The sequence below is a fragment of the Sardina pilchardus genome, chromosome 1, assembly GCF_963854185.1.
Source record: "Sardina pilchardus chromosome 1, fSarPil1.1, whole genome shotgun sequence".
Taxonomy (NCBI): Eukaryota; Metazoa; Chordata; class Actinopteri; order Clupeiformes; family Clupeidae; genus Sardina; species Sardina pilchardus.
This window is the reverse complement of record NC_084994.1, coordinates 10,555,367-10,580,800: the sequence shown is the minus strand read 5'-3', so window position 1 is coordinate 10,580,800 and position 25,434 is coordinate 10,555,367. Positions and strand designations below refer to the sequence as shown.

At 40.7% G+C, this 25,434-nt stretch overlaps 2 protein-coding genes and 1 pseudogene across 2 annotated transcripts; 2 read left to right on the top strand and 1 right to left on the bottom strand.

Moving 5' to 3' along the window:
• The window catches only part of LOC134076331 (zinc finger protein 850-like), a 769,162-nt pseudogene that overhangs the window by 35,983 nt on the left and 707,745 nt on the right, over positions 1-25,434 (bottom strand).
• LOC134079917 (zinc finger protein OZF-like) lies at positions 1,248-4,460 on the top strand. The gene is made up of 6 exons (XM_062536462.1): positions 1,248-1,266; positions 1,450-1,557; positions 1,705-1,815; positions 2,858-3,118; positions 3,220-4,294; positions 4,379-4,460. Exons 1-6 carry the CDS (start codon positions 1,248-1,250, stop codon positions 4,458-4,460), a joined length of 1,656 nt encoding a protein of 551 aa, XP_062392446.1.
• LOC134078929 (zinc finger protein OZF-like) lies at positions 22,211-23,645 on the top strand. The gene is made up of 2 exons (XM_062535469.1): positions 22,211-22,424; positions 22,540-23,645. Exons 1-2 carry the CDS (start codon positions 22,211-22,213, stop codon positions 23,643-23,645), a joined length of 1,320 nt encoding a protein of 439 aa, XP_062391453.1.

Genomic DNA, 25,434 nt, shown 5'->3' with positions numbered 1-25,434 from the left:
TAATGTTAATGGATCAGTATTGAATTCAACCCTATAAACATTGATTTAATGTTGATCCAACCATCATCCAAATGGAAATCTACATTTAAATTCCTGTTGATTTAAGTTCCAATAATGTTAGTGGATCTATATGGTTCAACCATTATCTAAAAGCTAACATTTTCATAAATGTATGTATATTTATTTTTTTTACATTCAGGTTGATTCACAACATTGATTAGAAAATAACAAAAAACTTGACATTTAAATGAAAAAAAAACAAAAGGCTGCAACCAGGGCTCCATGTGAAGATGACACTGTGGGAGAGAGGCTGAGACAACACTCATCACAATGGAAGTTTTTGTAGAGCAGACAGTACAACAAAGCAACTACTACTTATGATGTAGATATGGTCCTATATGTCACACAGATAGGCCTCTCATTTTACAGCTACCGTTTAGCATCAAAGTGCACAATCAACAGAAGGTTTATTTTTATTTACCATTATTCAGCTTACAACAAACAAAATGAAAGCTGAGCAGGTGGGAAGTGAAGCAGTCAAACTGACTGAAAGTTCTATAATGTAAACGGCTGTTCGGACCGTTCTAAATAATCTCATTGACAACCGAGACAGTTGTTCTTTTTAACTTCAATGTTTGTTTACTTTCTTACAGGTTACACATGTTTTACATGTGATAAAATGTATCATAATCAATCGTCCCTCCCATCATGGTCCCACCTAGAGCTGTGCCCCCACCCGCCAGCACTTTAACGGTATGACAACATAGAGTCAACGTTGATCTAACGTTTGCCATTCAGCCATTATCATTAAAACGAGAGTAATGGGTGTGCATGTGAACGCAGAGCAGAACACATTGTAAATATGATGCAATTTTATTTAATTTCCATACCTCCATAATACAGACAAGTGTCATGAATGACTATGGGCAATGCTAGACTGTGCTTTAATACTGTGTACTAATGTTATATAATGAATGGCTGTGGACAATGCTGGACTGTGCCTTAATATTGTGTACTGATGTTATACTGTGAATATGTGTGGTATATGGTTCATTGCTGATTGGGAACGCGCTGGCTGTTCCGTACGTGGGGGACTTTTAACAGACTAGCGTTTGTTATGATGAACTAAGCTGCGACTGGGTGGGACAACAGTCTAATTGCCATTGACTCTGTAATTGCTTGATGGGTTTGAAATGAGCTTTGGAATGGGATAGGTCCCCCCTCCTGATAAAAAGGGGCAGTCTGGAATGGTGGGGGAGCACGGAGGTACCGACGGTCTGGGAGGCACAACGCGGCTGGCTATGCGGGGGAAGACGGCTATACGATCGACGCCGGGTTGACATTCCACGCAAGCTAAGTATTACCAACAGGGACGCTGTTGTTTCATTGCTGTGTATTTCTACCTGTTTGAGAAGCTGCTGTGTACATCGGCGGGTGTTCTGATTACAGCTGTGTTGCAGCGGAGTGAGGGCGTCAGAGGAGGCCATCAGCTGACGGGGGAAGCCGACACACTGCGTGAGGACCACGGCGAAAGTTCCAATCATCTCGTAACCAACCGTGGGTGTCTTGGACAACTCTCATCGCTCTCTATTCCGAGGAAAATTAAGGGAAGTCTTTGTTCGTACTAAACTCTAGCTTATAACCTTTGCCAACTGCTCTGTGAGAGCTGTGACTGAGCCACTGTGTGTTTTGGTTCCGGTATAGCCGTGGAGGCGGAGCCTGGGCTACTACGCCTGCAGACGTCGACAGGGGATGTTCACCGTGGCCGGAACGGCAAGACTACGACACCGACGGTGAACTTCGCCGCATCTGTGGGTTCGTTTCTCTGTGGATTATCGGGGACTGGAAGTGTTGTCTTATATACTGGTCGGTGGGGACAGCCGACCAGTACGGACTTATTTTACTAACTGGACTGTTGGCAGGGGACGTGGAGCGTGCTAGGCTGCATCACTGCTCGTCATTGCTGGGTTGGGAGCTTCCCCATTTTCCCCCTTTTATTGTGTGGTTTATTGCACTGTAATGAATTGATAATGGAACATATTTATTGCTGAATTTGGCTTGGTTGTGTGAAGACTGCCGTGAGTCCTCTTGAAGTGTGCCTAGTGGGTGTATGCACTGTGTGTGTGGGGGTGTTAAACCTGCCTAGTCTTGCAAATGTTAATTGAGTGTGTGACTGCCCCTAGTGGTGCCCCTTCTACATCAGTCTGCTGACCTTCAGTCCTGTGTGTCTTGGTATGAATAAAAATTGAACTAAAACTTAAACCAAGTTGTGTTGTCTGTGTCTTGGGTGGATCTTAGGCCTGTGACTTGGGGAACAGTAGCCCTTGTGCACGACACAAGCAATGTTGCCACAGTTACTCCTTTTAAAAGTAACTTTAAAACATTTCTTCTGAACTCATATGTATACAGATGAACACAGGATTATTTAAACAACACACAATTTAACAAGTTGATTCACATACACACGTACAAAAGTGTGTTTGTTTAGATGAAGTGTGGAAGCTTTTTCTTCTTAACCCCATCGCCTCCTGCCCCAAAACCAAACTTGTATTTCACACCTCCACCCACCCATCCTCCTTTGTGGAGAGTCTGCAGGTGACCACGCCTACTTGATGCCCTATCATTCTAATTAGCATCATAAAGGCTCCTATCCCTGATTGGTTAGATGGTCCTAATGGGTCAGAGAGCAAAAGCATGAGGCCTATATAAACACCAGAGTGGAGTCAGATGTCTGAGCTCTCATGTTTAGAGGTGGGCAAGAGGACTCTCTAAGCATAGAACATACACAGTTTGTTAGTGTTTGGTTTTTCATCGGCCTGTTGATATAATGTTGGACTGGATTTTTCTCATATCACAGAACTAGAGTCAGGCATGTCAGGATTTACTGGACCAACACCACTGCCTATTCCAGTGAAGGAGATAAAAGAAGAAGAGTTTGATGATTTCCTTCAAGAGTATCTGTTAGCAGAACACCCTGGACTGGATCATGAGTGCAAGACCGAAGAACATGCATTATCAACTTTTGACTGCAAAGAGGAAGAGTCTCCACTGATGGAAATTAACCAGGAGGAAGACTCTAACTCCAGAAAAGTTATTCAGAAAGACGCTGCTCTGACAGGTAAGTTCCTATTTTTTTTTATTTGTATTGTGTAAATATTGTCAAAAAATAATAATAACACTTGTTGTTCCCCATTTTTCTTCTACTATAAATCAACACAGGTGAGATAAGAGATACTAAGGCTAAGGGAGAGCATCATACTCATTGTGGAAAAGTCTTCTCTAAGATGAGTCAACTCAAGTCACACCGGAGGATCCACACCAGAGAAAAACTGCTCCAGTGCACCACATGTGGGAAGAGTTTCAGGAGCAACACGGAACTCACTATCCATCAGCGCACACACATAGGAGAAAAACCATACAATTGCTCTGAATGTGGAAAGGACTTTAGTGAAAAATCTAATCTCCAAAAACACCAGAAGATCCACACAGGAGAAAAGCCGTATCAGTGCTCTGAATGTGGAAAGGACTTTAGTGAAAAATCTAATCTCCAGAAACACCAGAAGATCCACACAGGAGAAAAGCCGTATCAGTGTTCTGACTGTGGAAAGGCCTTCACTCAAAGGTCTCACCTAAAGGAACACCAGATGATCCACACAGGAGATAAGCCGTATCAGTGTTCTGACTGTGGAAAGGCCTTTAGTCGAATTTCAAATCTCCAGCAACACCAGAGGATCCACACAGGAGAAAAGCCACATCAGTGTTCTGACTGTGGAAAGGCCTTCACTCAAAGGTCTCACCTAAAGGAACACCAGATGATCCACACAGGAGATAAGCCGTATCAGTGTTCTGACTGTGGAAAGGCCTTTAGTCATATTTCAAGTCTCCAGAGACACCAGTTGATCCACACTGGAGAAAAGCCATATCAGTGTACTACATGTGGGAAGAGTTTCAAGACTAAAGCAGAGCTCGTCAACCATCAGCGTATACATACAGGAGAAAAGCTGTATCAGTGTACTTCATGTGGGAAGAGTTTCATGAGGTGGTCAGGGCTCGTGCGACATCAGCATACACATACAGGAGAAAAGCCGCATCAGTGTCCTGACTGTGGCAAGGCCTTTAATCGAATTTCAAATCTCCAGCAACACCAGAGGATCCACACAGGAGAAAAGCCGCATCAGTGTCCTGACTGTGGCAAGGCCTTTAATCGAATTTCAGGTCTCCAGAGACACCAGTTGATCCACACAGGAGAAAAGCCGTATCAGTGTACTACATGTGGGAAGAGTTTCAAGACGTGGTCAGGGCTCATCAGACATCAGCATACACATACAGGAGAAAAGCCGCATTAGTGTTCTGACTGTGGAAAGGCCTTCACTCGTAGGTCTCACCTAAAGGAACACCAGAGGATCCACACAAGAGAAAGGCCGTATCAGCGTACTACATGTGGTAAACACGGGGTCTGAGGTTAACATCCATCAGCGTATACATACAGGAGAAAAGCCGTATCAGTGTACTACATGTGGGAAGAGTTTCAAGACGTGGTCAGGGCTCATCAGACATCAGCATACACAAACAGGAGAAAAGCCGCATTAGTGTTCTGACTGTGGAAAGGCCTTCACTCGTAGGTCTCACCTAAAGGAACACCAGAGGATCCACACAAGAGAAAGGCCGTATCAGCGTACTACATGTGGTAAACACGGGGTCTGAGGTTAACATCCATCAGCGCATACATACAGGAGAAAAGCCGCATCAGTGCCCTGACTGTGGCAAGGCCTTTAGTCATGTATCTTATCTAAAGGTACACCAGAGGATCCACACAGGAGAAAAGTGATATCCATGCTCTGACTGTGGGGAGAGTTTCAGGAGCAACTCAACTCTCCAGACCCATGAGAAGGTCCACAGTTGAGTTAAATATTAGCCAAGCTCATTTGAATCATGTTATTTTGATGACATTGAAAGTCAGTGTTGATCAAAGCATACATGCATGTAGTTACAGGTGTTTTGAGAACACCAAGTCCCCCCTATCTCTCAATCCTTGTGACGCCCCTGATCTGAAACATTAAAATTCAAGAAATGATTGAAAAAATGACTGATGTTTAGTTATATTCCTGTTGTTTGATAATTAACTAAGTCAATCACAGAGGTGGAAAGTAACGAAACACATTTTCTCAAGTTACTGTATCGAGTATTTTTTTTTTTTTGTGTATTTTGTGTGTTTTTTAAGTAGTTTTAAAAATGGGTATTTTAAATTTTACTTCATTACATCACAAATCCAATCAGTTACTTGAGTAAAAAGTAAAGAGGAAAAAAGTGAATGCCGGAACCACTAAGAAGACAATGATTAGCATGTCCTTCAATAGGGCATGAAGTGGTCCACTAACCAACTAGTTCTCAGCTAAATAAACAGTCTGCTCAACAAAATAAACAAAATATAGCCTACTTTATGAATCGTTGTGCAGGTGGACTATAGGCCTACCATTTTGCGCATTAGCAAGGGAGAATGAGGGTAACCTTAGATAGCCTTTAGCAAACTTTAAATTTAATCTGACATACGTTTTGACATTTAAAGAGGACATAGAATGGATGAATCGAGTATTGTACTGTGTTCTCTGATGTTAAAAAAGTATATGCTCAACTTTGATTTCTATATAATAAACTCAATTGCAATTTTACAAGCCCAGTGAAAGCCTTATATTTAGACTGGGTATTGAAATGGTCCTTTTGACTAAATGGCGCCCTCTTTGGCAACCCCAATTAACTCTTCCAGAGCCACACCCTAAAACAGCCACAGGCCAATCGTGGCTTAGCAACCCGTAACTAGGCAAGCAAGGCCTGGCAAGCTTTTGAGTTTATGCCATGTTAACCTATGAGACTGCATAGCCTGTGGGCCATTAAGGACATTTATTTGGATGTGTGGTGCCCCCAAACACGTAAAATCACGGTGAAATAACATGTTGAACTATATAGACATGATATAGTTTGAAACACCTTATTTTTCTAACTTAAAAAAATTGCATATTGCGTGATTTTTCCATAACCGCGAGATACGTTTCACGATGGCGGCAAAAAGTTTTTAACAGACATTCAACGAGACGTATGTATAGCCCGTCAGCAATTCTGTCTAAAATAATACTTATTTGAAGTACCAATCATGTTATGTTGTCAAATATTGACGTTATGGGAAGTACATAGCTTAAACGTTATGCTAGTTTTGCCTCCCGCCTGTTTCATTCGTACTTGCCAGGAGGAACCATTGAAAACAACACATACCTTCAACTTTTGCTTAAATAACTCATAAACGGTTTTGTTCAGAGCTGAAAATGTAGACAGATGTAGGTTGCTAGTGACAAAGTGTGGTATGATGTCTTTGTATATTACATTTGTTTTAAAAAAATCCCTTTTCTCCTCCATTGTAATAGACGTGCAGGGTGTGAAAGCTTGACAGGCGTAGCAACACTAACTATGGAGGGCGGGACTTCTGGAAGGGTCAATTGAACTTCAATGGCTTTGCGATATTTTACATCACAAGTAGGCTTTGTTCTAATTAGTTTTTTTGTGCCTTTTAAGTTCAAGATTTTCATATGAAGGAAGGCAGGCCTCATGTTCATGATAGCACAACTTATGCACAACTTATCCTAATTCATCAAAACCAAGACATAAACATACATAAGCAGAAATAGCACCTACTTTCTAGGCGATTATCTTAAAGGGATATTCCGCCATTTTTGGAAATACGCTCATTTTCCACCTCCCCTCGAGCAAAACAATCGATATTTACCTTGTTCCCGTTCATCCAGCCATTCTGTGAGTCTGGCGATACAACTTTTAGCTTCAGCCTAGCATAGATCACTGAATCGGATTAGACCATTAGCTTCTCGCCTGCTAGCTTCATGTTTAAAAGTGACTAAGATTTCTGATAATTTTCCCATTTAAAACGTGTCTCCTCTCAAGTTAGAAAGTGCAATAAGACCAACTGAAAATGAAACCTGGCGTTTTTCTAGGCTGATTTGACATGGAACTACACTCTCATCTGGCGTAATAATCAAGGCAACTTGCAAACATACCATAGGCGCAGTGATATCGTACGCAGCATCTGAAAATAGTCCCCATAGACATCAAGCAGTAGTAGTGCCAGTAGCTGCAAGTTGCCTTGATTATTACGCCAGATGAGAATGTAGTTCCATGTCAAATCAGCCTAGAAAAACGGCAGGGTTCATTTTCAGTTGGTCTTATTGCACTTTCTAACTTGAGAGGACACACGTTTTAAATGGGAAAATTACCAGAAATATTAGTCACTTTTAAACATGAAGCTAGCAGGCGAGAAGCTAATGGTCTAATCCGATTCAATGATCTATGCTAGGCTGAAGCTAAAAGTTGTATCGCCAGACTCACAGAATGGCTGGATGAACGGGAACAAGGTAAATATCGATTGTTTTGCTCGAGGGAAGGTGGAAAATGAGCGTAATTCCACAAATGGCGGAATATCCCTTTAAACTCTTATTGTGTTATGAGATTATTTTGTAGTGTGTGGTGTGAGTCAAAATTCTCCCGGCAATAGCCTTTATGACACAATGGAAAATGTTTGGCACCGATCATCGTAAATATTACACATGTTCAATATTTACAACTGGAAATCCTGTAGTGTGTGGGGTGCTCCGAGGGCAGCCGAGAAACATTTTTTATCTTCATATTGTCACGGGGTGACTAGATGGGGAACAATTTGACTGGGGATGCAGTTCTCATTGGGAAACAGAAAGTGGGGCACCAAGATGGCCGCCTCCAATTGGATTCATTGTTTACTAATCATCCACAGGTGTGCTAGTTTAGTGGTGGTGGTTGTGATTGGGGCACTTTGGTGGGGTTTAGCCTTTTATACAGTTCAGACGGACACGGGAGGCAGTCGGGTGACGAAGACGTGCTTCGCAGTGACCGAATACAGTCGTGGACTGGACGGCACGGAATCTAGACTGAACCGCTGTTGCTGACGTGCTAGCCTATTGCCCTGGTAGTCAGTTTACTTGTGTAATTTCGTTCAATTTTTGGGGGGATTATGAAAACTATATATTTTTGGAATCCTTAGAACCTGACGAATCAGGAAATCTTTGTTTGACAATTTTCAGAAGTCATTAAAGCAGTCATTTTGGGTCTTGAAAATGGTGTACTATTGCATAAAAAACGCCATATATAATGCTAAACTGGTAGATAGGGTTACATTTTAAACTTTTATGTATCACCACAAAACTTCCCCAGTTATTCACTTACATTAAGACAAGATTTTTTTGTATTACAAGTTTTCTGAATTGTAATGTTTAAATATGCAAATGAATATGCAAATGAGGCTTAATATACTGAAATAGGCGTTAATTTGCACAAACTTCCAAACCTGACATGTACATATAATAGTAGCTATCCTTTTTATGGAGGATTAAGGTTTTAGCCCTTTATTATTAAAATACTTAATAGTTCCTGATTTAAAAAAAAGTAACTATTAAGTATTTTAAAAACAATGGCAGAAAACGCCTTCATTTATGTATTCCTCAATCAAGAACCTTTTCAATGCTGCTGGCTGTGGAATTGTAGCCTGGCACGCCCTCCCAGTGACGCAACGCCTTCAGGCTTTTGCTGCTGGTCTGGTCAACTGCTCATTGAGAAGGATTTCTGAGTTCCCGAAATCTGCGGAACTGCCCCCTTTGGTCGAGAACCAATCAACTTTGAGCAGCTCCAACGGCTCTGGGTAGAGGCATGTTCAAGGCAGAGGAAAGAGTGTTGTTATTGGTTTAAACTCGGCAATCCGCTTTCTGACATCTACCAGTAGCAAATCGAGGCACTTAAAGGAGGCGGGTCAACCAGCGCTGACAAGAAACCGTGTTAGCACAGGCTGTTGGTCAGACTAAAATCTCGCAGAGCCTTTGAAAGTCGATGGTAATCAGGCTAGTGGAATTGACTGTTTACCATGATACAAGTTTTTTTAAAAAAAAACTGGTGGATCTTATGAATAAGCAGGGCTATTGTGTGGAAACAGCTCTTGCCAATGCTGTGGTAGAAAACACAAAACACTTTCAAGGCATGTATGCACACCCTTTCCTGAAGAAGGGTAACATTTGTCTGCATTGCTTCCGACAACTTTTTTGTGAGAGCATCTGTAGAGCACTGAGGACACAATCATCTGCTTTCAAGTAGATGTTGAACCATGTGGCCTTTTCTATTCCAGAAAAGCGCCTGGTGTTGGCTGCTGCTGTGAATGCATGAAATGCTGGTAAAGACTTTGCATTATTTACACCTAGAGCTGTCCAAATTGGTTCCACTGCAGAATCCCAGATGTCATTGAAATACAAGTATCTCTCAACCAAGTCTTCTAGTTTGCTATGACCAATAATAGAACATTGGAGTCAGGAGAGAAGAACATCAGCATTGCATCAGGGGGGTTGCGATTTGATGCCAAAACTGTATGATGAATCAAGGTATCTGCTTCTATATGGTTTCTTTCAAAGTGCAATTGGATGTTGCTATTTGAGTGTCCTGCAGCAGAGGATATGATGAGCTTGGGGGAGTTATCTGATTCTGTCAAATGCAAAAAAAAGCTTGCTAAGTCCTTCTGCAGCTTGAAGGTGGAGTGCAAGATCAGCAGTGCGAGAAGCTGCCACCTAGAAGAGAATTGTCTCCACTCGATGTAATTCATGATGGATCTGAACATTGCATTTTTAGCTTTGTTTGCTTCCCACTCATTTAATGATTTCACAAATTCAGCATTAGTCAAAGCTTCAAGGAATGTACTATTAGCCTGCATTGTACACTCAACCATGGTAGATTTGTCCTTCTCAGAGCAGGCCGGTTCAACTTGCTCTGTTGCCTGCCAGCAAACATCTCTCAGCTGTGGGTTCTCCATGAAGAATTCCTCCAGAACCAATTCGTAGAGAGCCACATATGAGTAAATAATGGGCACGCAAAGAACGCTTGTTGTGTGTACATTTCAGGATTTGCCTCGTTGTTGCTGCACCAAAGACATCAGGTTCTATCCAGGCATCATCTATACAGTACCTGAATTTTTAATAGAAATCCCAAGAGCTCTCAGAGCAGCCATTGTGGTGTGCAATTCCCCAAGCCTTGGAACAACAGAGTTTTTTCAGATCAGGTCTGGAATCCAACAGTTGAACAGTCTTCTCGTAGAGGGCCATGTCAAAAGAGATAACAGTTGGATGTTCTTCACCAACTGCCAGGCGACATAGTTGGTTTGCCTGCATAATCAGTCAGGAGGGTTGACCGCGCATGTGCCACTTCGGGAAGTAGCGGTACAGCTAGCCCAGCCTAACATGGGACATTACTTGTGCTCTCTTCTGACTTCAACCTGGGTACTGCAGAGGCAACTACCCAACCTAGGTGACGCAGCTGATGGGTTCCAGAGATACCATCTTTGTTTACTGAAATCTGCTTCACTGGTTTATTTTGCTTTGGTTTGGGCTGATTGCAATGTAATATCTTTACATGGCATGGTGTGACTGACATAGCCTGACGAGCCAAACCCACATCAAGATTGAATAAACGGTTGTCTTTCAAATTCCCTCTCCACGCAATAGGATAGTGCTACATCCAATCATCTTCTTGTTTTCAAGTAGCAGGACAGGGAATTCACGCTTAAGTCGCAACTTATGGTCGCAGATCAGTCATCATTATGTTAAGCCCACCCACCAACTCTATAAAAATGGGATTGGCCCAATAGAAGTTTCATTTTCCAGCTTGCAAGCCAACGGAAAGTTGCTCGACTACCATGACCAACATTTGCTGCTGCTAGGGTGCATCTAGATTTCTAGGCTATGACTGACATACTCTTAGTGTCACTAATTGTGAGAGGAGGGGGAACTACAGTATACTTCACCAGGAGCATCAGTTCTTTCGTAAACTGCCACAAAAGGGCGCCCTTGCCATCAACTGTGTCCTCAGCAAAATCAGTGTTGTTGGCAGCAAAGCAGACAAATGTTTCCCTTCTTCAGGAGAAGGTGTGCATACATGCCTTGGAAGATTTTTGTGTTCCACAGCATTGGCAAGAGCTGTTTCCACACAATTGCCCTGCTTATTCATATGACCAGTTTTTATATCAGTTTTTTAATTTGTATCATTGTTTTTAATAGTTACCGTACTGTTTTTTTATCAGGAACTATTAAGTATTTCAATAATAAAGGGCTAAAACCTTAATCCTCCATAAAGGATAGCTACTTTTATATGTACATGTCAGGTTTGGAAGTTTGTGCAAATTACCGCCTATTTCAGTATATTAAGCCTCATTTGCATATTCATTTGCATATTTAAACATTACATTTCAGAAAACTTGTAATACAAAAGAATCTTGTCTTAATGTAAGTGAATAACTGGGGAAGTCTTGTGGTGATACATAAAAGTTTAAAATGTTACCCTATCTAGCATTATATATGGCGTTTTTAATGCAATAGTACACCATTTTGAAGACCCAAAATGACTGCTTTAATGACTTCTGAAAATTGTCAAACAAAGATTTCCTGATTCTTCAGGTTCTAAGGATTCCAAAAATATATAGTTTTCATAATCCCCAAAAAAATTGAACGAATGAATTGGTCTGGGGTGCGTTTCCCGAAAGCATCGTAAGCCTACGATGATCGTAAAGTCCCTCTTACGACCGTCTTAAGATTTGCCGACTGTTTCCCGAAACCATCGTAGCTTAAGAGCATCGTGAAAACACTCGTAGATCTACGAGTGATCCAGAGTTCTCGTTACTGCCTAAGAGCGTCGTAACGCTATGCCTCAGTGGAGTCACCAGCAGGATATGCAGGGGGATTGCAACTAAGAATATAATGATCCGACTTACTTTACCATTCTTTATTGTAAATTTACTTGTGATGATTCAGATTTTAGCGTGCAAAATAGCATTCATTCAATGGACATAATGTTATTAAAACCGGACAAGAATAGCCTACAAGTTATGAAAGGAGACGTTGCCAGAAAAGTTTGCCATTATCTTTTTGTGTAGCCTTTTATTTTTTATTAGGCTTATGAGGTAAAAACAGAGAAAGGAATATGTGACAATAGTCTGTTCTGCGTCAAAATCTAAGTCTATAGGCTATGTTATTTAAGCCTACACATTCCCTCATTTTCATATCAACCTCTTTATTCAAACGTCTGCTTAAGTGACATGATACATTATTGCACACAGCACACCGTGCTCTCACAAGTAGGTTAGCAAAGAACTCGCATAAACGATGTAGGAGTAAGCTAGCCAAAGCCTAATAGGCTATACATATCTTCCAACAAACATAAAAACGGGGCAACAATCTAATGTTAAATAATACAAAAGTATGTATGCGTGTGGTAGCCTATAGCCTATGGCCTAGGCTAATTGGAATGCTTACATGCAGATGTCAAAGGTTTTCTGTTTTCGTATTGATGTTAATTAATGTATAGATCCGAAGTTCAGACGGTTGCTTAGCTATGACGTGCAGTCACCTGACATCACCATCAAATTAGGGGATATTTCAGAACTTTTATCGTGGACAGCTCCCTTAAGAGCATCGTAAGAGCAGTGCACGCGCGTTCACGCTACGAGCATGTTCGGGAAACAGTCGGCAAATCCTAACGATCGATCTTAAGATGAATCGTAGAAAACCCTCGTAAGAGTGTCTATCCATCGTTATCGGGAAACGCACCCCTGAACTATAGTGTCCTGGACTATGGGCGGCGTACGTGTGGAGGCCTGTGAGAACGGACATGAGAGGGGTGGAATCGTCTGCCCCTCGTTAAGTTAAGTGGATCTCACCTACTCACCCTCTGTGTTTGAACCGTGTTGTGCTGTAACTACTACACGACATCTGAGGCCAGGCCGTTCTATATTCCTCTCCCCGCCCTCGCAGTGGACCGATGGAGACCGAGGTGGTTGTGCTACTTACACCGGGAGGATTCCGACACGGCACGGTGGACCAGGAGGGGGGTGAAGACGTTCACCCCTCACCAAGCTAAGTGACTCTCCTCTATTTTCACGCTCTGGCTCCGGCCCACTCTGGTGCTAGATCTCCGCTCCGCCTCTCCCTCTGGATGTGACTCGGTCGTCAGAAGGCTGGACTGTTTATGTAGCAATTCACCCTGTTGTCACTTCAGCCCCAGCTTATTAGCCTAGCGTGTGTGTGTGTTTGCGGTGTGCCTTATAACCTTAATAGTGTGCTGTGCAACTTGCTGTGCCCTAGCTCTAACAGTGCGCTGTGAAACTGTGCTTGTGCCTTATAACCTTAATAGTGTGCTGTGCAACTTGCTGTGCCCTAGCTCTAACAGTGCGCTGTGAAACTGTGCTTGTGCCTTATAACCTTAATAGTGTGCTGTGCAACTTGCTGTGCCCTAGCTCTAACAGTGCGCTGTGAAACTGTGCTTGTGCCTTATAACCTTAATAGTGTGCTGTGTAACTTGCTGTGCCCTAGCTCTAACAGTGCGCTGTGAAACTGTGCTTGTGCCTTATAACCTTAATAGTGTGCTGTGTAACTTGCTGTGTCCTAGCTCTAACAGTGCGCTGTGAAACTGTGCTTGTGCCTTATAGCCTTAATAGTGTGCTGTGTAACTTGCTGTGCCCTAGCTCTAACAGTGCGCTGTGAAACTGTGCTTGTGCCTTATAGCCTTAATAGTGTGCTGTGTAACTTGCTGTGTCCTAGCTCTAACAGTGCGCTGTGAAACTGTGCTTGTGCCTTATAGCCTTGATTGCGTGCTGTGTAAATGTGCTGTGGTACCTAAAAGCTAACCTGGTCATGGGTGGTGAAGTAGACTAGTGGGGTGTATTGGGACCAGGCTAAATCTGTGCCCCCTCCATCTCTGTTGCACAGAACAGCTTCCAGTCGGAGACCTGAGCGCGGCCAATGCTCCTGCAAGTGGAGGTGGCATAGGCCACTACCAGAGCGGACTAACCTGGACTGAGCACTGGACTATTCCATGGACTAAATATTGGAGTTCGCTGGACTTTACATCACACCTTTTTATATTGCATTGTCTTATTTTAACTCTTGTATCAATAAATTGTATATTTTAGTATTCCGTGGTCGCTGGCTTATTGAAGGGCAAAGTGTGTTCCCCAGTGGTTCTTTGGTGGGTGGGAGAGATTGAACAGCACCCCTGGTGGTGACAATATGTGGGTTTTCTCACAGATAAAAAATTGGTTGAGATTGATCAAATCTTTATGTGTGTACACCCCTTAAGCTGCCCCTAAACAAAAAAAGTAACTAAGTAACTTTTACTTAAAGAGAAACTATGCAGGATTGGCGATTTCATCTCCGGTTTCGGTTTCGTTTTTCATTTTCGCTCGTTTTATGCTTGCATATTCCTTTGCCGAGCTTCCCCGACACCTTTAGCGTGTGTATTTATACATATAAAGGGTATATATATAAATATATAAATTGCAAGCGTGGTTCTTCTTGTTCCTTACGCGTCTCAGCCTTCCAGATGTAAACAAGGAGCGATCGCCTCCTGAACAAACTGCAAGGTTGCAATAGCGGATAGGGACACTGGGGGCGGGAGGAAATATGACTGTTTTCGATAAAACTGGTCAGTCTAGCAAAACAACGATTTCTAAGCGATTTTATGACTATGAAAAAGTTGCATAGGGCCTCTTTAAAGTACATTTAGCTTTTGTGAAATAACCCTATATAGCAGACTGCCTCAAAGTGCCTGAAAAGGCCCCAGACCTCCAAGTGTTAAGACAACATGCAGAGCATCAACTCCCGGTTGAATGACATGATCATAAGAGTGAAAAGTTGAACAGAAAGTAATCCCCATATTCATACACATGTAATCAATCTTGGATAAACACATAAAACACATAGCAAGTGATGATGTGTAGGCCTAATACATCTCAAACTCTTAGGAGTTGTCTTAGGCCTATTCATGCCCTTTTTGCCCTTACTACATACTACATACTTGACGTGCACTCATTGTGCATGCAGGCTTAGCCTATAGCCTAAACTGAATAGTCTCATGGGAGTTAAAGATAGGCCAGGTTATAGGCAAGAAGGCAGGGAAGGGAAAGAAGATAGTGATCTAGATTACAGAGTCTGATAAATGTTCCTCAAATAATGAATTAATTTGCGATGAACATTTTTCTGGTGAACACTCCTGGGGCTAAATCCCCCCTATCTCTCAATCTTAGTGACACCGCTGATCTGATCTGAAATGTTAAAATGTGGGAAATTATTGGAAAAATGACTTATGTTTAGTTATATACCTGTTGTTTGATAATGAACTGAGTGAATCAGAGGCAGGCCCGCCGCTCCGCATACGCAGAGTACGCAGAGCGCGTAGGGCCCCAAGTACCTGGCGGGGGCCCCCAAAATTAAGGTTGCTATTTTTTTAAAAATTATAATTAATATATTATTACATTACAAAGAATATAGAAATCAGTTATGAACATGCCCATCGTTGTTCCTTCTTAATTGTGTTCTAGCACTCAATTCGGGCAAATTAGATGTTTTTACCTAATATATAAAAAGAATCTCCCCCGCTTCCCTGAAATGGTACAGCCTTCAAAGTTCTCGTGTTTTCAAATTGGCGCACATCCTTCTGCTGAAGTTTGCCATAATAATAAAACCCGTCTTTATTCAAGCTGAATTCGAATGGTGATTCATAATAGGAAGTACGAGGCAATATGGATCTGGCACTGAAAAACGAAAGAAAATAAAAGAAAACTGAGAGATGACGCTTGTGCAGCTCTTGCTGGTAGGTTCGTGTTGGTTTTAATTATTTTGCTAACGCTAGCCAACGTCAGCAACCTAGCCTAGGTCACCTAGCAGTTGGATTTGATGTAGCTCTAAGCCCTAAATTATATAAAATCTAGACTTCACAATGCATGTGACATGTTTGCAAATAGTTGACAGTCGTCAGATATTTGGCACTCAATATGAAGTCAACAAAATTCTAGCAGTTTGTGCAAAGTGCACTGCAAGATTCGCACTGCTGCTTCAGTCCAAAGCTTTTCTGCTAAGGCTGCGGTGACACAACGTGATCAGCGATCAGAGATTTAGACAGGAGTTACACAGGCAGATCAATGTATCAAGAATAGTGAGTATTATTTCAGAACTCTTATTTAAGGCACATGCATGTAATATCTCCATTCAATTTCATTTGGTTGGGCCAAAATGTGCTAGGGTATCTTTACCTTTGGTCATTTACAAAATGCCTCATGGTTTTGTTTAATGTGTAAAATTAGAATAGGCTATCATTTAAAGTTTTGCATACAGTATGTCCACAAAATGAATATAATATAATAGCTTAATATGCTTCCCATATCATTGTGAAATACACAGGCTGAAATAACGAAGTGTGTGTGTGTGGGGGGGGGGGGGGGCGTTGGCATCTGGGGGCCTCCATGTCCATTTAAGCTTAGGGCCTCCAGAAGCTCAGCAGCGGGCCTGATCAGAGGCCACATCTTATGGAGATTATTACAGGAGACATCTGCTGAATGAATGAGCTGGATATAAGTACAGGACAAATGCATCATGCAGTCAGACATACTGAACAAAACTGCACCATTATTGGATGATTCCACTATGAAAGTTGCTTTGATAATTACTGAAGGTGTAAATGTTGTTTCCTCTTAAATAAATGTCTCAGAGAACTTTATGGGAAGTTGAAATACCACACGCTTAAAGGAGTCCTAGAATTCAAAACCACATTCACCTTGTTCCTGTTGAATTTAGGCTGCGAGCAGTGTCCAAAGGACAACACCAAAGACTTTACCGCGTCCCCCGCCTGCTTTCGTATGCAAATTGGGAAATAGAAACAGCCGTGTTGAAATGCTCCAATCTGAACAGAGCTCAGATAACACGTAATAGGCGCCCATCCCCCTTTAGATACACCCCTCTCATTTGCATACCTTCGATTAATAATTCTTGTTAAACTGCTCTTACGATGCTAGTATCTAGATGTGGTCTATGGCAGAGACGTTGTAATGCTAGCGTTATTACAGCTAACTTTGGAGAGTTACTATACTAAGAAATGTACTGATAAAACTTACCAATCTAACACATTCATTCTGTTGGGGAATCTGCTGCACTTCATCTTCGTCAGAACCTTCTTCTGACTCGGTTTATACATGTACGGCTGTATTCCTTATTTAAATCCATTGTTGATAGCTTTATCAAAGACTTTGGCTTTATTTACCAGCAGTAAACGTAGTTTCACTTTGCTCTAGCTTCAGACCGGTGGATTGAGCCAATCAACTTTCAGGACATATCGGCCAATAGACCAATCAGCGCGCATCTCATTTGAATATTCATGAACTTGCTGAGTGGGCGGGAAAAACAAACTGTTTCATTGCAAGGCTTATTTATGACCTTGTATTAGGCGATCTAGCAGTGCTCCTGGGGCGTTTTCAGCCCCACAAATTTACATATGACATTATTTAGGCTCAAAGATCAATTTGTAATGGTCAAAAAATGCGTTCTATGACTCCTTTAACTGTACAGCTCTTTATTGGTATGAATGATTGTCTATGTAAGTGTTTTTTTCTGGTACTGTTTGTTCTGTATGTGTATACTGCCCTTTTAAAGTGGAATGGCTCAAAGACATTTCAATTAAATGAGTTTAATAAATTATTGAACTGAACTGAACTCAATGTCGAATTAAGGTATCTCAAAATGGCTGGTTGAATGAATCCATAATCATTTCTTACAGGATTCTTATTCATTCTTATTAGAAAGTATTTGTACGGCAAGTGTTTTACTGTCGTTAACACTTTACAAACTTGGAAAAAGTGTAGAAAGAAAATGGGAATATCCTTTGGTACCTCCGTTCATTCACCTATATTTCTAAATCCAGACCTTAGATCCCAAGCTACCTTATCTAATACAAGTCAATGGACTAATCTTGGTATAGTACAATTTAAAGATGTGTTAAATATGGATCACAAGATTAAATCATTCATGGATTTAAAGTTACAGTTTAAGCTCCCAGATAAGCTATTCTTTCAGTACTTACAACTAAGAAGCCTGATTACAACATTTATTAAAGAAAGGCAATTAAGGTTTGAATTATCGGAAATAGAGGAGTTGCTATGTTCTTCTGAAACTTTAAAAGGGAAAATAAGTATATTTTACAACCTTATGACAAGAGAAGGCCCATCATCATTTGTGGGGTTGAGAAAGATATGGGAGAACGATATAGGGAAAATATTTGATGACAAAGCATGGTTAAATATTTGTAATAATATTAATTTCCCTTTCACTAGCAATAAAATCAAAGAAGCAAATTTCAAATTTTTCTACAAAACCTATTTAACCCCTTCAAAAATGCACAAAATATCAAAAGATATAACAGCTGTGTGTCAAAGATGTAATAAGGCCGAAGGGACGTTCATACACATGTTTTGGGATTGTAGCCTGTTAAAAAACTTTTGGGGCTCAATACATTCATTTATTGAAGTAGTCTTGGGTAGACAGTTCGAACCTACCAGGAGTCTATATCTACTTAAAGGGATAATCCGGAGTGAAATGCACTTTAGATCATTTTTTCGGACTATTGGGAGTACATACGTTGAGTTGACACCAAAATCATGTCATTCGGATGTATTTTGAGAAAGTTCGAGCTCACCGTTTTTAGCCAAAACTCGTTAGCCTGGAAGTGACTGAGGCATGTCCTTTCGCCGCTACAAAACGCTATTTTTATACCTCTTCTACTGTTCCAAACAACACTACACTTACGTGGTAGTGAGTAGAGGATCCCTAAAGCCAAACCGAAGTATCCCCACGTCTTTATGTGGTCGGATAGAGAGTCCAGAATGAATTTAATCGAGTCCGTACCTTTCCGGAAATGTTAATAAAGTGTTGTTTCAGCGTTGCTAGCTGCAGCAGCGCCATTTCCGGAAAGGTACTGACTCGATTAAATTCATTCTGGACTCTCTATCCGACCACATAAAGACGTGGGGATACTTCGGTTTGGCTTTAGGGACCCTCTACTCACTACCACGCAAGTGTAGTGTTGTTTGGAACAGTAAAAGAGGTATAAAAATAGCGTTTTGTAGCGGCGAAAGGACATGCCCGAGTCACTTCCAGGCTAACGAGTTTTGGCTAAAAACGGTGAGCTCGAACTTTCTCAAAATACATCCGAATGACATGATTTTGGTGTCAACTCAACGTACGTACTCCCAATAGTCCGAAAAATTGATCTAAAGTGCATTTCACTCCGGATTATCCCTTTAATGATACAAAGGCTTTAGTCCTAGATCAGCCAAAAAGAAGAATATTCATTTTGACTACTTATTTTGCAAAGAAATGTATACTTTTATTTTGGAAGAATGCATTACCCCCATCTTTTAAGACTTTTGTGGACCAAATATCTTCTTTTTTGCCTTTAGAGAAAATGACATTAGAGAAATATAACAAAGGCTATCTGTTTGATGAGTTCTGGTGCCCTATAATTTCTGGTTTGATAAATATGAACAGGTAGATTCTAAGCCTTGACATGATTCACATTATAAAGAAAAAAAAAATGATAATAATAATAACAATACTACTTCTACTAATAATAAATCTGATGTTGGTTATTAAATATATGCACACTTTGAGATTGAAAGCAATGCCCCCCATACACATTTCCTTTACTTTTTTTGTTTTCTTTATAACGTAGCCCTATCTTTTATCTTCTCAGTGTGTGTGTGTGTGTGTGTGTGTGTGTGTGTGTGTGTGTGTGTGTGTGTGTGTGTGTGTGTGTGTGCGCGTGCGCGCGTGCGTGCGTGCGTGCGTGTATATATAGACATATGAATGTATTTTCTGTTCTACGTAATCTCTTCTTTTACTTTTATTTATTTATTTTTAAATTTTCGGTTATAGTATTTCTAAGTTGTTAATTGGATTATCCCTGTGTGTGGGTGGGGATGGGGGGCATGGGGAAATAATCAAAAAGGACTTGTAAAGTATATGAAAGACAAAGAAAATGTATTTGCATTGAATGTCCTTTGAAATAAAAAGATTTAACAAAAAAAAAAAAGAAAGTATTTGTTCAGTAAATGTTACGGCAAAAAAAGAATTAACTAAATTCGCTCAATTGGCTATATAGATAAACTGTTTGGATGAATCCACATAATTACTTTTTTTTAAAAGATACTTGGAAAAATAATGAACAAAATTAAAATAGGAAAAATAATAAACAAAATGAAAATACCCATTGTGAAGTTGAAAAAAAAAGACAAAAATGCACATATTCATATGTTTCATCAGGTCTCTTTCTACAGGCGAGTTAATCAAGCACCATGCAGTCTGTATTCATAATCTATGCGCTTTTTTACACCTGTGGAAAGGGTCTGATGAAATACATGAGTACATACAATGTATCAAAATGGCTTTAAATGGTGGAAATAGCACATTTGGCTTTCAGAAGAATTAATGAACACTTTCTTTGTTGATACTCTATTCACTCATTCTACCTGATCACTTTTTATTTCACACGTCCACACTTCCCCCACACAACCTCTTTCAGGCAGATTGGGCTACTGCCATGTCCACCTGAGGACCATTGAATGTGTAAACAGGCTCATTTGATTTTGAATGCCTTCTCATAATTCCCCATTCAGTCTAGTTTGGGTTCCAAAAGCTCCTGCAATTGGGTGATTAGATTTGAATGGAGGTCAGCAATGACTAGAGAGGAGGCATAAATAATGTGGCTGATGGTTAAGAAGTACGAAAGCGACCCAGAAAGCAACATTCAGACTCAGAGGTCTGGGGGGGCTTTCAGACACAGGAGGCAGTCTGCTACACCTGGACATTTTTAAGTTTTTCTAATCTAATTAAAAAACATCTATGCTAAAGTGTCACATATGGTTATATTCTAGAAGACCTTAACAACAATGATGTGAGTAGTGGATGTAATGAAATTAGTTTTTATTATTATTATAATTCTCTGTAAGCACAACTATATAACAAATTACAGTATATCCAATGGTCTTCAAGACAGATTCAAATGTGTGCTTGGAACAGTTCTTTAAATCCAGTTTTTCAAATGGTATCAGTCACTATATATACAGTATATATATATATATATATATATATATAAAATAAATCACTTTATCAATGTTTTCCCACATGTTGAAGTCTCCACAAGACATGTGGTGTTCTCAAAACACATGTAACTACATGCATGTATTCTGTGAATTGGTCTCTGTACAATTTTGGTATTTTGCACACTAAGTCCATACTTACTATATTTCCACAAAGATTTTCATTGTCCTATACCTACCCAACATAGCAGCTTTATGAAAATGACACAAAAGTACAAACACGCCATGTTTTATCCTTATTATTGGCATGGCCATAACTTCACATTTTCTGAGTTTTGAGACCCTCAATGTCACTTTGCATGTTTTTTTTCAGAAACTAGGGACTTCTGTTCAACTAATGAGATATAAATTCTATAAAGTTCAGTCACGCTAGGAGGAATACATTTGTACATATGAATACCTGCTAAGGCTATTTGGAGACTGTAAAAAACAAGGGCAAAAAGACTATGACAACAATAATGAGTTATTTTCCAAAACGCTCACCATTGAAATGAATTTTCATAAATATTTTTTTTTCATTTTGTTTTCCATGTGATGTCAGAAGAAATGAATTGGGTTATGTTCAATTGATTTATCTTTACTCAATCACACCAAAACAACTGCATTTTTATTGACATTACCTGAGATACACAATTAAATAGCATGAATGTTTTATGTTTTCAAGAGGTCTTCCAATATAGATGAACAATATTTCCAGGTTTTAGTTATGGAAACTTAGACAAACTCTGAATAAAATAGGAGTCGGTGTTGCAACCACTTTTGTGGATTCTGTCAGATTTCACACGGAATGACTCATTAGTGTGTTCTCACCAACCACTAGTACGTGCAGAGAACACAACAGTCCATGGTTTGTGTAGGCTACATGTAATGACGTCTACAAACGGAAGTTTGGGAGGAGTGTGACCGTATGCTATGCCTCCTTCTTCAATCAGACAGGTTACTTATTCGTAATCAAACTTTTCTTTCACACCTCCACCCACTCCCACCTATCATCCTTTGTGGAGTGCCTTTGGATGACCACGCCCACTTGATACCCCATCCTTCTAATTAGCATAATAAAGGCTCCTGTCCCTGATTGGTCAGATGATCCTAATGGGTCAGAGAGAAAGAGCATTATATAAACACCAGAGTGGAGTCAGATTCTGTCATATCACAGAACTGGAGTCTGACATGTCAGGATTTACAGGACCAACACCGCTGCCTATGCCAGTGAAGGAGATAAAAGAAGAAGACTTTGATGATTTCCTTCAAGAGTATCTAGCAGAACACCCTGGACTGGATCATGACTGCAAGACTGAAGAACACATATCATCAACTTTTGATTGTAAAGAGGAAGAGTCTTCACCGATGGACATCAACAAGGAGAAAGACTCTGCTCCAATAGGCAAGTTACTTATTTTTATGTATTTGTATTGCCATATTACAATTATTGTCATAAAATAATATTAATACTTAGTGTTTCAATTGTTTCATTTTTCATCTGATATAAATCAACACAGATGAGATGAGACATACTGAGGCACATCATTGTACGGATTGTGGAAAAGTCTCCTGTAAGATTAGTCATCTCAAGTCACACCAGAGGATCCACACCAGAGAAAAGCTGCTCCAGTGCACCACATGTGGGAAGGGTTTCAGGAAGAACTCGGAACTCACTATCCATCAGCGCACACACACAGGAGAAAAACCATACAAGTGCTCAGACTGTGGAAAGGCCTTTAGTCAATGTTCTAATCTAAAGAAACACCAGATGATCCACACAGGAGAAAAGCCATATCAGTGCACTACATGTGGGAAGAGTTTCAAGAGCAAGTGGGAACTCACTGTCCATCAGCGCACACACACATTAGAAAAACCATACAAGTGCTCTGACTGTGCAAAGGCCTTTAATCAAAGGTCTTATCTCCAGACACACCAGAGGACCCACACAGGAGAAAAGCCATACCAGTGTACATGTGGGAAGAGTTTCAAGACAAAGTCAGGCTTCAACACCCATCAGCGCACACACACAGGAGAAAAGCCGTATCAGTGCTCTGACTGTGGAAAGTCCTTCAGTCAAAGATCTCATCTTCAGCAGCATCACAGGATTCACACAGGAGAAAAGCCGTATCAGTGCTCTGCATGTGGGAAGAGTTTCAAGACTAGATCAGACCTCGTCACACATCAGCGCTCACATACAGGAGAAAAGCCTCATCAGTGCTCTGACTGTGGAAAGGCCTTTAATCGAATGTCTCATCTAAAGGAACACCAGAGGATCCACACAGGAGAAAAGCCCTATCAGTGTACTACATGTGGTAAGAGTTTCATGACAAGGTCAGAGGTCAACAGCCATCAGCGCACACATACAGCAGACAAGCCATATCATTGTTCTGACTGTGGAAAGGCCTTTAGGCAAAGGTCTCATCTAAAGGTCCACCACCAGAAGATCCACACAGGAGAAAAGCCATATCAGTGTTCTGCATGTGGCAAGAGTTTCAAGACTAGGTCAGACCTCGGCACACATCAGCGCACACATACAGGAGAAAAGCCTCATCAGTGCTCTGACTGTGGAAAGGCCTTTACTCGAAGGTCTTCTTTAATGAATCACCAGAAAGCTCACAAATGAGAAAAGCTACATCAGTGTTCTGACTGTGGAAAGGCCTTTACTGAACTTTTTAGTCTAATGAAATACCAGAAGAGTAAAACTATATCAGTGCATTACATTGTACATTGTAAACTGAATTGTAAAGGTCCATTAGAAAGTACACAATAGAGTTAAATATTAAAGAGACCCTTTGCAAAATTGTCATAGCCTTAAAATTGCTTAGAAATCATTGCTTTGCTTGACTGACCAGATCTATTGAAAACAGTCAGATTTCCTCCCGCCTCCAGTGTCCCTATCCGCTATTGCAGCCTTGCAGTTTGTCCAGGGAGCGATCGCTCCTTGTTTACATCAGGAAGTCTGAGACGCGTAAGGAACGAGAAAAAACACACAATTTATATATAGCCTATATATATACAGTGCCCTCTATAATTATTGACACCCCTGGTTAAGATGTGTTCTTTAGCTTCTAATAAATTCTAATTTTTTTTTCAAATAATATAGGACCACAATGGAAAAAAAAACCTGTAAAATCCAATCTTTAATACAAGTGCATTTATTTAGAAGGGAAAAAATCCCACATTAATTATTTTACATCAATTCATGTGTGCCACAATTATTGGCACCCTTGATGTTAATGCTTTGTACAATCCCCTTTTGCTAATAAAACAGCACCTAATCTTGTCTTATAATGTTTTACAAGATTAGAGAAAACAGAAAGAGGGATCTTCTACCATTCCTCTTTGCACAAAATCTCCAAATCATCCAACAACCTGGGTTCTCTTCTCTGCACTCTCCTCTTCAGCTCACCCCACAGGTTTTCAATGGGGTTGAGGTCTGGGAACTGAGATGGCCATGGTAGGAGCTTGATACGGTGTCTGGTGAACCATTTCTGTGTAGACTTGGCCATATGTTTAGGGTCATTATCTTGCTGAAAGACCCAGTGACCACCCATCTTCTGCTTTCGGGCAGAGGCCACCAGATTTTGATTTAAAATGTCCTGGCATTTCAAAGAATTCATGATGCCATGCACCCTAACAAGGTTCCCAGGCCCTTTGGACGAGAAACAGGCCCACAGCATCACCGATCCTCCCCCATACTTCACAGTGGGCATAAGGTGCTGTTCTGCATACTCATCTTTTTGTTACGCCAGACCAGAGGTGTGGACTCGAGTCATGTGACTTGGACTCGAGTCAGACTCGAGTCATGAATTTGATGACTTTAGACTCGACTTGACAAAATATAAAAAGACTTGCAACTCGACTTGGACTTTAACATCAATGACTCGGACTTTCACTTGGACTTGCGCCCATTGACTTGTAAAGACTTGCTACTTCCCATAAAAAAACGAAAGACAAGAAGATAAAATGTAGACACGGACTGATCTATTTATATTTATGTGTGTGCGCCTGTGCGTGAGACAATGCGCGTATTCGGCACAAAATCCAATCAAATCTTTTACTGAAGCCTAGATTGTTTTGATTCGACAGCGGCCAACCACGCGGAACAAGCTAGACAACACGCAGGGCCAGACAACGGACGTGAATGCGCCAGCAAAATGATACCTAAGATTATTTCGTTAATTCGTTTGCCTACAAAAATTACGTGGAGACCAACAACGAATGACTGTGTAGAACTTGTTACATTCCTCCCAGCTTCATCCTAGCCTGCTTTTGACATATGCCTGGTAGGCTACTATGAAACCAAGCTGGTAGCTTACCCTACTGATTCTGTTGTCTAATTGATGGAAACCACGATTAGGATTAGGCTTTTAAAAGGTGGAACATTTTCACCTCAAACGTGCACTGTATCA